The following is a 15,760-nucleotide window of genomic DNA, read 5'->3' on the forward strand; positions in this document are numbered from 1 at the left end:
AAACATTTTTTACAAATATTTTATGCAACAAACCATTTAAACGTAATGGCCAGTATCACAGACGTCAGCAGCAAATGTCACTTCTCATTGGGACGTGTCAAACTATACGTGTTACGTAGTGGTGACAAGTCGTGAATTTAGTCCAAGGTCCTTCTTCTTCCTCTTCATTCTTGAAGGTTGACTGGGAACTTTTATAATTTATTCCGGTCTCATTTAATTCTAAATAATAAATATTAATTTAATTGTAAATATATAATCTATAAACTTCGTATTTTAATGGTTGTAAAACAAATGAAGCGCCAGTAGGTAACAATGGTTAAGGGTACGGATTAACAATCTAACGGTCGTGGGATTCTAGCCTCTTAACTAAGTATTGTCGTGAACCATATTATTCTAGATCAAGCTTAGCTGTAATTGTTAAAAGATAATGAATGAAAATGCGCCATCAAATTAATCAAATATCAGGCTAATATTTGTGAGGGAAATAAACGTTCGGGTAAACTTTGGACCGAATAATTCGTCTGTTATAACTATTGAAACTGTTCCTTAGAACAAATTAAAGTGGACCTGCGACAACTTGAGCGAATAATTTCCTCGGGAAGAAACTTCCTTTATAAAACTTTGGAGCTGCGGCTTTGCGATCGCTAAGGACACCTCTTACCAATTATTGAATCACTGTTATTAATTTAGCATTTCATCATTATTTACTGCTTCGAAGGAAAAGGAGGTCATGAAATTATATTTACTAATGATTATTTCTGATAACTTCCTTCGAATATCATTATCTATAAGAAAATTTGAAATATTGATTATTATGTCATGTACGTGTATGTACCTATTTCTTGGCAAAATTTCGCAACTTATTCATAATATCCGACCAGATCAATACGTATGTATTACTATACGATGCGCATATATTTGTTTGTTACTCATTTTATTGTGAGGAAGCGGCGGTAGAGGCGGTCGACAAGGTCACATAAATCGCGACCGTGTCAGCTCTCGGGCCTACTTTATGTTGGGCTAATCTCCCGCAGCGGAGAGTTACGGCACTGCTGGCTTACAGGCGCATAGTTACAGTCGCAAATGGTTAACTAGAAATACTAACACATAGTAAAGGAAAAATTTGAGAATATAAAGGTAATTCGTGTTATAAAGACGTTTTAATTTCCCATTAAATATATAGAAAAGGTGTCTTTAAAGCTAGAGTTCCCAATGTATGTTGTAGGAGTTACATTTCCAGCAATGTTAATGTCGTAAGCACAACAATGCTGGAGGAATCTGTGAAGTATCAAAGCGAAGCTCCACTCCGCTGAGACGGCAATTTATTCCCGGCACGTAGTGGACTCGAAGCGGTTCGAAATAAACTGATAAAATGCAAAAAACTAAAGCGGAGGCGGACAAACGTTCTGAGTGATCCTCTTACATCTCGTTACAAACATTTTTAAATTGCTTATAGTGGATGATTTGCACGAGGAAACTGTTTAACTGGATAATTCAAATATATTTGATATGTGAAATTTCCAAAATACACTTTTTATATTCATGAAATTCGTCTTAAAATATCGTCTTAAGATTATTCAGTTCACAGTTGGAATCATCACGTATTTCAACGAGATCAGTAATCATTTTGTTTACATAATTAGTTCATAATTAGTTAAATAACTTATTTTTTGATTCATAGAAATGTTAATAAAGTTCAAGAAGTGAGTTGTGCGCGATGTCTGCACGCGTGCGCAGCGCTGCGGTCGCGGCGTCATGCGGGACTACTGCACATAATATTAAAGTTTTATTTCCCCGGAGCAGGTGAACCACGACCGACGACTTACGAGGAAATGTTTATACTTACTGCAAACCTAATGGAATTTTTGAACTGAAAGACTAGCTTATATCACATCTTAATTGTACTTCATGTATTTAAGTCGCACTTATTTATTTCACTTGTATTATAGTCGTTGTTAAAAAAATACATCATGTTCCAGAGCAAAAGAGAGAGCGATTTTTAAATGTCGATCTCTGGAACAAATTTAAACCAGTGGTATGTTCAATAAACGAAGCTTGTTAACTCCAGAATTCAGTGGTCATCGGTTTATCTTATAATTGAATATTGTTTGAAGTTTTGTGTACTCTTTCATAATTTACTTGGGGTTCCACTAAGAGCGGTGACGGTTCCCAGCGCTCCCAACGGTCGCCGGTCTCTTTCACTATTGTTTATTGTTTACACACCAGCATATATTTTATTTACTATTTTGATTTATTGCAAACGAGTACAATTTCCTTAAGAGTTATTGAAACGTTTCTTTTACATCATGATTTTCCTTTCTTCGAACTGTTTGTCAATATACATATTCTAACTATTTGTTAACTTATATAGGAACGGCTAAAACACTCACGTATATATATCCGGTGACGGCACCGACTAGTTTCGAGCCCATCGAGGCCCTTCATCAGGGTAAGTGAGCGACTTGCCGCGCCCGCGAAATAATACCAGTCCCACTCACCCCGATGAAGGGCCCCCTATGGGCTAGAAACTAGTCGGTGCCGACACCGGATATATATAAATGAGTGTTTTAGCCGTTCCTATATAAGTTAATGATAATGTCTCACGAAAGTGAATATTTTTTCTAACTATTTGGTTGTCTATTAACTCAGTAAATGCTTTCGTCAGATATTTAAATATGTTTTATTTGAATCAATTAAAATTAGATATTGTTGTGTATGCGTTTGCACAGCGCATGTTTCTGAACTGGCGGCTACGCCCGCCGTCAATGTGACAACATTTTGAATAAACAGTCTGCGCTAAGCAAGCAATCGTTTCATTACTCCAAATACGTAACAGTGGCGACGAGTGAGCGAAATACCCACTTTTGAAAAAAAAAAAAACCCAAAATGTTAGTAACACATTTTGGTGTTTTATCGTGCTTTGATCATAGTGAGCAAATGTGGAAGACGTATAAAAATCGCATAACGCAGTGGTTTATCGCGAACGACGTGAATCATTTTACCGATGCGACGGGAGTTAAACGACGAGCTATACTGCTTAGTGCGCTCTCCGAGGGGACATACAAGTTGGCAGCAGACCTAGCACTACCCAAAGAACTCAACGAGGTGCCCTACGAAGATATTCTAGGACTCCTAGATGCATATTTCACTCCGAAACGCGTCGGCTTCGGCGAGCGGTACAATTTTTACGCTGCAGTTCAGCAACCCGCGGAGTCGTTTTTACAATGGGCGGCTCGTCTAAGGGGTCTCACGGCTAATTGTGGCTTCAGCAACCTAGAAGAAGTTCTCCGAGACCGCTTCATCATGGGGATGCTGCCGGGGCTCGAGAAAGAAGAAATCTTTGGCAAGGATCTGAGTGGCCTGACCCTGGCTAGAGTGGTGGAGCTGGCCGAGAACATACGATGCGCGCGAGCGGGAGCCGCCTGCGCAGCCGCTGCGACCAGCGTCGTCGTCGCCGCGCCTACAGAAGTATTGTGTAAAACAGGACAGCCGAATAAAAGTGAACTAAGCGTGAGTGAGAATAGGTCGGAAAAAGTACAATGTGCCGTGTGTGGATATTTTAACCACAGGACGTCAGAGTGTCGTTTTGTTAATTATACGTGCAAAAAGTGTAAACAAACAGGGCACCTCCGACGTATGTGCAAGAAGGTGAACCTGGTGACGTCAGCCGTGACGAGGGGAACGGACGAGAACGATGACGATGGTGAGTTGTATCATATCCGTTCTTTTAGGGGCGAACCTATGGTGGAGTGCGTTAGGTTAAACGGGGTAACTTTAAAATTTGAAATTGACAGCGGGTCCGCTGTAACGGTCATCTCCGATATTACATGGAGACGGCATTTTCATAAGGTGTCTTTATCTCCGTCAAATAAAAAGTTAATGGGGTACACGGGCGAAAGAATACATTGTTTAGGTGTTATGCGCGATTCAAAAATGTTATTCGGTGGGGTTAACCGCGCTATAGACGTATATGTAGTACGTGGTGGTGGCCCGGCACTTCTCGGCAGGGATTTTATCTCAAAATTTAATTTAGAACTAGCGCCGGTGAAATATTGTGATTCATCGCTTTCAATAGAACAGCTTCAGGCTCGTTTTTCCAAAACGTTCGCGGACACTTTAGGTTCTTTCAAGAAATATAAAATAACATTATTTTTGAAAGAAAATTCGAAGCCAATTTTCTTTAAGGCGCGACCTATTGCATTCGCTCTAAGGGAAAAAGTTACCGATGAGCGAAATAGGTTAGTCGATCTAGGTGTCCTAAAACCGGTCGACTATTCCGAGTATGCGTCCCCTATAGTGCCAGTTTTAAAAAGAAACGGCTCCGTGAGAATATGCGCCGACTACTCGGTTAGTATCAACAAACAGTTAGTAGTCGAGCAATTTCCCCTACCGACGGTGCATGAGCTGTTTTCGAAGCTACACGGCGGCGAACAGTTTACAAAACTGGACTTGTCGAGCGCATATAATCAGCTGTGTCTCGATGAGGAGTCACAGAAGTTGACGTGCATAAACACGCACCGGGGGCTGTATCAGTATACGCGACTCGTATTCGGTTTGTCCTCGGCCCCGGCGATATTCCAGCGCGCCATGGAAACCGTGTTGGCGGGTTTAGACGGGGTGTTGTGTCTCCTCGATGATATCTTAATTACAGGTAGTAATAGGGAGGAACACTTGACGCGTCTTAGTAGCGTATTGCAGAGGCTCGAGGAAGCGGGGCTAACATTACAAAAAGAAAAGTGCGAATTTTTTAAAGACGAAATTAATTATTTAGGCTACGTGATAAATAAGAACGGTCTTAAAAAATCACCGGAAAAAATTAAAGCGATAATAGATGCACCTAGACCAAGTAATGTTAGTCAGTTACAATCATTTTTAGGGCTGGCTAATTACTATAGGAATTTTGTACCCGGTGCATCAATGATGTTAAGTCCATTGTACGAGCTACTGAAAAAGAATACTAAATGGAAGTGGACGAAGATTCACTCGGATGCCTTCTTAGCTATAAAGAAATGTCTAGCGTCGGATTCGGTTTTGGCTCATTTTAACCAAAAGGCCAAACTTATCTTAACGGTCGACGCGTCCCCCACCGGCCTCGGGGCAATATTGTCGCAAGTGGGGGACGACGGCGTCGAGAGACCTGTCTCTTTTGCGTCGCGCACGCTAACGCCCGCTGAACATAGGTATTCACAAATACAGAAAGAGGCGACGGCGATCATATTCGGAGTGCGTCGGTTTCACCAATACTTGTATGGTCGAGCGGATCCATTTGTCTTACGAACCGACCACAAACCGCTAATTACTATCTTTGGTCCGCATAAGGGTATCCCGGAAGTGTCGGCAAATAGGCTGCAACGTTATGCAATGTTTTTAAGCGCATATAACTATGTAATAGAATATGTTCGCAGCGCCGATAATACCGCAGATTATCTGTCGCGCGCGAGTCTGCCGGGGGCGGGGGAGCGCGGCGCGAGAACCACAGAGGCGGGGCGCGCGTCGTGCGCAGACGCCGCCGCGGCGCTGTGCGATAGGGCCGCATACGTCTGTTTCGTCGTGGACGGAACGTTGCCTATGACCGTCAGCGAATTACGTCACGAAACAGCTAAAGATGTTATTTTGTCCCGTGTCATGAATCATGTTTTAAACGGCTGGCCGAACAAAGTAGTCGATTTAAAGTTGAAGCCGTATTTTTTGTGTCGAAATCAATTATCGGTAGAAAACGGCTGCTTAATGAGAGGGCACAAGGTTATTATTCCAAGCTCACTACGTAAAAGAGTAATGGACGAATTACATACGTCCCATTTAGGTGTAGTAAAAACCAAGGCCGATGCGAGGTCGAGATTTTGGTTCCCGGGCGTCGATGAAGCGATTGAAAACTTTATCGGGTCGTGCGAGGTGTGCACCCGGCTGAGACCGTCACCGCCGCGGGCGAAGCTGGTGCCGTGGAGGTTCCCTCCTCAGCCATTTTACAGAGTGCACATCGACTTTTTAGGACCCTTGAACGGTCGTACGTATTTGGTCGTCGTAGACTCGTACACCAAATGGGTCGAGGTATACGACATGAATGCGAACACAACGTCGTGTGCAGTAGTTGAGCGGTTGTACGAGTACATTGCGCGTTATGGGTTACCGAAGACGATAGTGAGCGACAACGGGCCCTCCTTTGCCTCGCAAGAATTTTCAAGGTTTTGCGCAGGCAATGGGATCAGTCATCTTACTACACCGGCGTACCATCCGGCTAGCAACGGCCAGGCAGAAAGTTCGGTAAAGGTTGTAAAAAAGGGTATTAGAAGCAGCATCATGTCTAGTCGTACAGCGAAGGAATGTAAGTTACGTCTCCTAAAGTTCTTGTTCGATTATCGGAACTCGATTCATTCCACCACAGGTTTCTCCCCGGCTGAACTTGTATACGGATGTAAACTCAGGTCGAGGTTGGATTTAATTAATCCCAAAGAGCCGTCGTCCTCGTTCAGCGCCCTTGCCGATGTTGTGCATGATAGGCAGCAGGCACAGATCGTAGCCCATGGTGGGAAAAATAAAATTTCCTTTTCCCCAGGTGAACAGGTATTTTATAAAAAGTTTAGTGGTAATAATAAATTCACCTGGCATAAAGGTACGGTGTTACGGCGACTGGGAAAAGTGTTATATGTTATATAGGATAATGCTACTTTAGTTACCACTAAAAAACACAAAAATCAATTGTGGTTATGCAAAGCCGACGTTACTGCTACTAATGTAAACTCGCGGGATGTTGACGATGATAATGATGATGAAATTGTAGTGAGTATCCCAACATCGCCAACATCCTCCGGACAGCCAGGAGTCGCACAGGGCATTAGTGATGGAGAACAGCCTGAGGGGGAAGGTGAGGAGGCGTGCTCGCCGCCGCACACACCGCTTATCAACCATCCTAATGTCACAGTAGCTAGGGGTGTTAGGCGCCCTGCGCAGTCCGAAGAGGATGATTGTTTAGGCTAGCTTAGAAATTAAATTTGTTATATGTGTCATAAGCTCTGCATGTCAGTATTGTGTAATTGTATTGTTATTTTCTTGTTAATTTGTTGTTGTTTATTTGTTTATTGTTTATTCTTTATTTTGATTTTTAATTATTTATAAGGTCACATCTAAAGGGGGAGGGATGTTGTGTATGCGTTTGCACAGCGCATGTTTCTGAACTGGCGGCTACGCCCGCCGTCAATGTGACAACATTTTGAATAAACAGTCTGCGCTAAGCAAGCAATCGTTTCATTACTCCAAATACGTAACAGATATAGTTTATATTCTGTATGCTACAAAACGGATCAAATTCAATATAAACGAAAGAGAAAGTCCTTCATTTCATCAATCTTCAAACGTATCATAAGGTTGGCTTACATTTGTTGTAGCCCAATAAATATTTATAAGGTAAAGTTGAAGGGTGGCAGGTCGCACGGGCACTAAACAAGCACTCGACGTGTCGACATCAGTAAATGATATATGTACACTGTATCTAATACATATCATGTTACTTTATTTACAAACTCCATGTTTACATTTACACAAAACAACACAAATGGTCTTATAAAAACGAAATAGAATTTTACCAGAATTGAACTTACATTTTCTTACTATGCCGTCAGTTTTTATTTTATCCAGCATAAGCTGTCTGCAAAGTGTTTGTCGAACTAAAACAAAGTGTGCCGACAATTCATGATAATAATCAAAATCATTAACTATCTGAATATTTCTGATTCTAATCAGAAGCGTACTTCTATACAAACTGTGATTGTGTAGAACTTGCAGTAGTTTGTAAACTTTTCAAATGTAACTAGTATTGCTACAGTAGCTGCAATTGTAAGTAAACAGTAAGGAAACAGGAACGCAAACATGGAATCCTCAGGGTGCATTAGCAGTAATGCAGTTAGGACGGGGGGCGGGCACGTGTGAGCCGCAAATTGCCTACGTGACGCTCCCGTACTACCCAATACCACAAATACAATTGCTTACCTTCTGATCAAGCTTATACTTACACTTATGTTATTACAAACCTTAATATTTGAGTAAAAAAAGACCGAACTCATCTTCACAAAGGAAGAAATATAAAATTTGGTAAAACGATTTAGTTTACAGCATTCCTGAGGTGCTCTATAATAATACCAGTACTTCATTAAGATACCTCAGTATAATCTCACTTATATCGTAGCCTTTACCTTTATGTATGATGTTTTATATGTATGAATAAAATTCACATTAAACATAAATTAAACCAGTTATTATTGTAACTGTCAATATTTGTATGTGTAGCGACGTTTCATGAAAATAATAGGTGGTACAAAGCAGAGTCGAGCCGAGCTGAGCTGTCGTACCGAAAGTGAAGCGAATGTCCATTGCGGGAGTGGAACATAAGTAATTTGATTTACCTTCACCCCCCGCCTTTGTCCAGACTAACTTTGTTTATCCACCTCTATGTGCGACTCTTCAAACAAATTGAAATGTGTTCGCGCGGCTGCCTTTCACAATATTCCTCAACCTGAGCAAATTTACTAGAATTATTTTCAAGGGAATCGCCCAGTTTTTGACTGGTCAATTTTAAATCTATATCTAATCGAAACCATCATGGTCAATATTTACGAAGTAATAATAAAAAACATTTGAATGCCTATATAGGTTCCTAAGTCTCTTTGGATGCATATGATGTAATAAGTCTTTCTAGGTACATCTGATAATGGCCTGGTAAAACTATTACCAATTCTAATAGGTTCACTCAGTGCTATTTGCAGTATAGTTTTATTGTCAGTGCGTTATTCTGCACAGAGGCGGTAGAGGGCGCAGCTGCTCGGACGCGATGTCAACCTTTGTACCGGAGAAATCTATTTCACGCCGACTGCACCGTCTCAAGCGTTCACTTCTCGTCATCTCTCGTTTGCATGTACTGTCGATGGTTCAACTCAAGTGTTGCGAGAATGTATTAAAGGTACCAGGAATACATATGTTTGCACCACATGGAGTGTTATAATCACAATAACACTTCGCTAGCCTAACATTATTAAAATTAGGTGCAGATAAATTTTCGAAGAACGTAATTCATTTATTCAAGTCAAAGTTGATGTTATTTCATATCTCCAAAGGCGGGCACAGTTAATCGAAAAGTTAACTTCGTTAATCGTTAATTCGTTAATTAAAAAATTAACTTCGTTAATCGTTAAAGCGTTAAATTCTCGAAAATTTAACGCATGTTAAAGTTAATCGTTAACAGTTAACCATACCAAAATTATACATACTAATTTCACACTTATGTGGCGACACTTGTTTAAAATAGTAATTTGACTATACATATACATTTATAGAATGTACACATTAGTATTAGAGATAAGTATGAATGCATTATAGTATATTTCATTACGAATGCGGAAAGCCTGACATTGCAGAGTTCCGACAAATCTCTACCCGAGCCGCGGCACAGCCGAAGGTTTTGACAGTTGGAACAAGTTGTAATGACAGTTTCGCACGTGTACTAAACAACTATTTTTGATACAGTAGCGAAAAAATGAAGCAATTTAATAAAATAATAAAAACACAATAAACTAAACTAACTAAAATGTTTGGAAAAAGGCGCCAACAGTAAAATAAAAAAAAAACCACCCAGTAGATTATTTTTATTGATATGAAATGAAAATGAAATTTAATGAGATGAAAACTAACCTATTTCATTGAATCAAATCATTAAATCTGATATTGTAACAAATTAGGAGATTCTTTTTAGAAATATTTGCATGAATCCTAAAAACTTCAATGATTTTTTTTGTAAAAACTTCGTGGTTGGTTTTTCTTTTTAACAGACATTATTATGACAGTTGGGAAAGATAACGCACGAGTTTGGAAAAGCTAAAGAAAAAGCACCGAAATTCTTTTTATTTTGAAGCATTCGAACCTTCTTTTTATTTTATCCAGTTGGTCACGTCTTTCCCGGACGCTCTGATGCATCACACTTGCACGCGAACTTCACATATATCAATTATCAACTCTTTCGTTCACCATTCGAGTCGCCGACAGTCGCCCAACATAGCTGAACATACCAGCGTGGCGTGACACATAATTTAAACAAAATTACAGCACGTCACCAAGTTTCTAATTTAACGATTAACGGACTTTTATTAACGGAAGTTGAGTTTAACGGAAGTTAACAAAAGCGTTAACACTTTTTGAAGTTAACTTAAAAGTTAATCCGTTAAGCAAAATGTTAACTTCGTTAATTAACGATTAACGGATTAACGAGTTAACGCCCAGCTCTGCATATCTCTTTGATGTTCATAATATCATCGACAAACCTATTAAGTTTAATTTGTTAAAACTTAAGCTTTTTGTATCTCTAGACATAGTCTGTCTCAGACAGATTAAAAAAACCTAATCTCTGCGAAATTTTAATTTTTGGCTTCAAATAATCAATCTATTTAAAACAAAACACAATATAGATATTTAAAATAACATATTTCATAAATAAGATTTTTTTTACTGCGACAAAGAAGATGATAAAAACTCGATATATAAAGATGAAAAGACAATATTATGTTTCTTTAAACGTAGTTGAGTCTAGTGAATCGATTACTCTACATGTCGGTTGGCGACTGTAGCGTCGCGATACAAGTTAACGCCCCTGAGCACGAGGCCGCGCGCGGGCTGCGCGCGCTCCCCCGCCGTGGGCACGTCGTGCGCGTCCGCGTACTGCACGAGCAGCATGCGGCGCGCGCGCGCAGACAGATTGGCCGGACTGCCGTGCACCAGCAGGTAACTGAAGATCACCACGTCCCCGCGGCGCGCCATCACAGGGGTCGACTTCTCTATGGGAAATTTGCTCTGAAACGCGAAAACTCTTATAATAAACACAGCTGCAGACGAATTGAACATCCTCCTTTTGGATTTGGGTTAAAAATAAATTGATATAGTCTGTTTGTTAGAAAGATGTTGAATGTGTCAATGCAATAAAGTCATAGTCACAAAAACTATAGTCTTTTATAATTAAAAAAATACATATGTAATTTATTTGGAAATCATAATATGAATTAAAACACTTTGTAGAAGATTTATGAATAAAAATGTTTGTTTCTTATCAAACTTCTCGATTGCTTGTCTTCAGGGTGTTTACTGTAAAAATAATGCGTACGTCTAACCTGGTCAACATAATGGAAGTGCGAGTTATCACGCACGCCCACGTCTTCCAGCGGTCCCAGCTTGTGCGAGCCCGGGAACACGCACAGCCCTCCGTTCTCCGGCGACGCGTCGTCCAAGTGGATGAACGCTGCCACCATGGAGTCGTTCTTGTACGGGAAGTAATGGTAGTCCTGACAGGCAATGATAAAATAACGTCTGCCAAAGAGTTCCAAAGAAATGTATCAATAACTGCCATGTATAATACTAACCTGGTGCATTGGATATGAGGCCCCCTTTTCCGGCGGCTTGTAATGAGCTTTAGTGTGATGAAGAACGATGTTCTTTGTCTCCATGACGTCCTCTAGCGCGTCCAACAACTTATCGTGGTAGAGCAGTTTGCCAAACACCGCGTGATGCATCTGCAAATTGTGTATACCCTTCACCTGCAACATAAAAAAACAATTTAATGTACCCTAAAAAGACGATAGACCTATGAGGCATAAACTTAACATTCGATTGGTATCAGAGTAAACTCAAACTTCAAGTTTATCAATAACATAACCTAGCAAACATTTGTGTTTAGTTTAAGTTGAGAAAACATAACATTATAATTTTAAGTCCAAGTAAACACAGAAACATCTTTGATATAACTCAACATTCTACTACTGACCGTGTATGGACTGTCACTTTTCCTATTTGTCTCGTCGCTGCCGACCCACGAGCTCTCGGTCTTGGCCTCGTTCTTCCGGCGGAACAGGTCGTCGTACTCTGTAGACAGCTCCTCCAACTCCTGGGCGGTGAAGGGGTTTCGGATGAGGATGTAGCCGTTATCCTTGTAGAACTGCTTTTCTTCAGCCGTCAGTATGCCCATCTTGCTAATTCTGATGATATTTGTATATTCATTGATCAGTAAATTAAAATATGTTTCATTTATGACTCATATAATTAAAGAAACACTTTGTAAGTATATAACAATATCCACTTTATTAAGTCGAAGTAGAAAATTGAAAAAGTTGATTCAATTTAAAATCAGTCTACATGTTGTCATAAATGTGTCAAGATCAAGTGTTATTGGATTGAGAGTAAACTTGATATGTTTTGACACGTGAATGTGATGAAGTTACTGCTTGTACTTGTACTTACCAGATTCTAACAATCTCACATCAAAACTAAATCAGTAATGCTGCTGCAGACACTTGATCGTTATATTTATACAAACATACATTAACTAATTTATTGTTTAAATTTGGTTTTAATGTAATCACAGTTTGTTTTACTTGACGGAGTGATTAGTTTGTGCGCTATCATTGTTATTGATGTTCTCTGACACGTTACATAAGTGTTATAAATTGACTGATTGATAAAGATTTATATAACAAGAAAATATTTACGATCTCTGCTCAGATGTGATCAGATCCAGCTTGTCTTTTCAACCCTGTTGTAGATATATACTTTTATATTGTCTACGGTCGAGTGTATCTTAATGCTTCTTTATTTATTTATATTTAAAATATTATGAAAAGTGATGCTTTTTTAACATTTTATTTTTGTATTTAAATATCTGCCGCCCTTTACTTGTTCCAGTAACGTCGCAGCCGGCATTGCTTTGAATTTTAAATCACCACAAAATAATTCAACCGCGTTACAAGTGGCCATTATTTTAAATATATTTCTTTTACATCGGTGTCGTGGACTTTTGATAATGTGTAGTTAAGATAAAAAGATTTTTGTGTTCATGAAGAATTACAGAATAAATAAAGTATTTTCATAACGCTTTACAATTACGTTATTCCGAAACGCCTTACATCGGCAAAAATGAGATAAATTCATACGAAGAACGTCCTAAATCACTTAAAGCCGTTGTTACAAATAACGACAGTTATAGCAGTTATAAGTTCATTAATAACTGAACGCTCTAATAACGTTAAATAAATTAACGTATTATCGTAATCTATTGTATTTCGCGTTCACTTCAGAGCGACAAGAAGCAGCAACGAGCAGCGCAATAACTTACGCAAATTGCTTACATTTCTCAAGTTATTGTATTTACTAATTACCTTATTATTTATTTGGATAGATGTTTACCTCATTATAGCAACAAATATTAATAAAAATACTGCAACTAACACAACAAAGAAATCAAAAGCGGAAGCCGAGTGCGTAAAGTTATTTTTAACAGAAATAAAAACTAAGTATTTCCGGCATTCCTAAATATTTAAAAAGCGTTCTTTACATTGCTTTGAAGTAATAAAATATTTTTGAAATAAAACAAAGTTTCTTTTCTCAAGGAATGTTAAAAGAGGATTACAGAGATGCGGGATTCAGGGGGCGGAGACTCGACGCCGATGGTACAAGGTGACATGAGAGGTGCTGGGAAAGTGTTACTTTCACTTAAGAAGCTTATCCATACCGCCAGGTACTACAACATCCATAATACACGATTGCAGTGAAGCGATTGTAGTCAGAAGAACACATTTCACAACATCTATAACATAATAAAATTAAAACAACTAAACATTTAAATGTTAAGATAAACTGTAATATAAATCTCGCTAATCAACGTCAATCTCTTCCTGATCTATCTGATCAAGAGATTAGATCTAAACAAGTGATTGTTGCCATGTTTTTGTTTTATGTCTACAGAAATAATACGACCTCTCGGTGCCTTATTGTTACTAAATTTCCCAAGAAGTGCTTAAATAATCCCGGATTAACATCCTTCCAGCAAACAGGTAAGAAAATAAGCTTGCTTTTTATTTCTACTAAGAAATTCTCCTATTTAATATTGTTAATAACCTCTCGGCATCCACCTGTCGGCAACAAATTGTTTATCAACTTAATAAAGCTGCTAAAGATTTCCTCCAAGTTGTTACCATAAGGAAAAATTATAAATCAGATCATTGTTTTGGAGATTCTTTTAAAAAATATACTTTGTTATTTTCACATGTTTTTGAGGGGAAACTTTTGCAGAAAGCTTCCCTTAATACGGACGTTTGGTGCGCTCGCTGTGCGGGCACTCGATCGGTGAAAATTACTACAGCTACCCGTTACCCGTACGTAATATCTATAGTAATATTATAAAAAGGAACTATGTATTCGGTAGTTTATTTGTTTGCATTGAATATTCTCCGAAATTACCCTAACCGATTCCATAAAAGGACATTCCGGGTGACATAGGCTTTTTTGTTACTAGACTCTTTTTAATTCCGAGTGGATGAAGTCGCGGGCAACTGCTAGTATTACATATACAGATATTATTGGTATAAAGTATTAAATATACCAATAATAGTTGGAGTCTGCGGGACGAAAGAGGATGCGGGGGGGGGGGGACAACAGACAGAAATGTAAACATTTTATTCGACACAATCATCGAATAAGTCAAAGTATCAAACCACGACGTGATTACAGTGTCGTGACGTCACGTGTCACGGTTTTTCGAGAAATAAATCTTTTTTTTTATTTTGGTAATCCGTTTTACGAATAGAGGTCTCTAATGAGCAGTGTCTCTCAAAAATACGGGAAGAAAAAGTTCCATCGCGAAGGATGTTAATCCGGGATTACAGCTCGCGAGGCCTCGCGCACATAATGAGGTGTAAATTTAAGAAGCGCTTAAAGCCGGCGTTCTGTGCGACTGTAGCGCTGTACCTACAGCGCTTAAAGCGACGTATTACCTGAACGTAAGCAGATTTACTTTCGTACTCATTGTTGTAACGCGCTTGAATATTTTATACGATAGATGTCGCCGCTTACAAAGTTCACACACACTCCCGCACCCGCGCCGCGCCGCACCTCGTGTCGGAATTTCTTGAATTTGTACAACACACGAACTACACAAGAAGCTATTATTAAACTGTGTTATCTCTCAGTACTACTTTTGCTTACTATAATCATTTATTATGCATATATGAAATTTATAAAGCTGAAAGCTTGGAATAACCCGATTTTACTCCTAAATTCATTTCTTAGAAGCATTAACGTATTGTAAAAAGGAACAGGTTTATAAAGCAGACTTAAGATACACATTTTATATATGTTTACAAATGAAATATCAAAATAATTTCTTGTAACCGTCCCAAATAAGCTCAAAGCTCGTGCTAAGACAACCACCACTAAAAATTCAGCGGTCCGAAACCTTGACCATTTGATTATTGTCGCTTGGTTATATAATATGTGACATGAAGTAGAAGTTGTTATGCTCATACAGAAATATATCGGGGGGCGATGTTATCTACTTAAATTAGATAAGCCAATAGACACAAATTTATTTACCATTTGATATTTTTTTATCAACCTCGATGTCTCATAAAAAAATTTCAGTATATTCACTAAACATAAACTGAGAGAAAAAAAACTGTCAGTGTATTCAGTAATTATATTCTCACTAATGTTTACCTCAAACATAACTGTATCAACTCTCGAAGAAATCGAGAAAGAGAGCAAACAGCCGACACAACAGTAAACAACAATCTCCCTAATAAATAGTGCAAACCGCGCAACATTACATAACTCACTTTTATTCACTCGAATAACCAAATGCCTCGTATCGAGCATAAATCAAAATCTATGCACATAAAACAACTAGTGTTTGCAAAAAAAGTAAAATAAAAAACATTCAAATTTAACCTTTATTCCTTAG

General features: G+C 38.8%; 1 protein-coding gene and 1 pseudogene across 1 annotated transcript; one reads left to right on the plus strand and one right to left on the minus strand.

Moving 5' to 3' along the window:
• The first annotated feature begins 2,756 nt into the window (after window positions 1-2,756).
• LOC123721910 lies at window positions 2,757-6,975 on the plus strand (annotated as a pseudogene).
• A 3,519-nt stretch (window positions 6,976-10,494) lies between these two features.
• LOC106707936 (phytanoyl-CoA dioxygenase, peroxisomal) lies at window positions 10,495-14,842 on the minus strand. The gene is made up of 5 exons (XM_045681918.1): window positions 14,796-14,842; window positions 11,795-12,005; window positions 11,394-11,567; window positions 11,145-11,315; window positions 10,495-10,830 (listed from the first exon to the last, which is right to left on the minus strand). Exons 1-5 carry the CDS (start codon window positions 14,825-14,827, stop codon window positions 10,579-10,581), a joined length of 840 nt encoding a protein of 279 aa, XP_045537874.1. The 5' UTR covers window positions 14,828-14,842; the 3' UTR covers window positions 10,495-10,578.
• Window positions 14,843-15,760: the final 918 nt, after the last annotated feature.

The sequence above is a fragment of the Papilio machaon genome, chromosome 17 (genome assembly GCF_912999745.1).
Source record: "Papilio machaon chromosome 17, ilPapMach1.1, whole genome shotgun sequence".
Lineage (NCBI taxonomy): Eukaryota > Metazoa > Arthropoda > Insecta > Lepidoptera > Papilionidae > Papilio > Papilio machaon.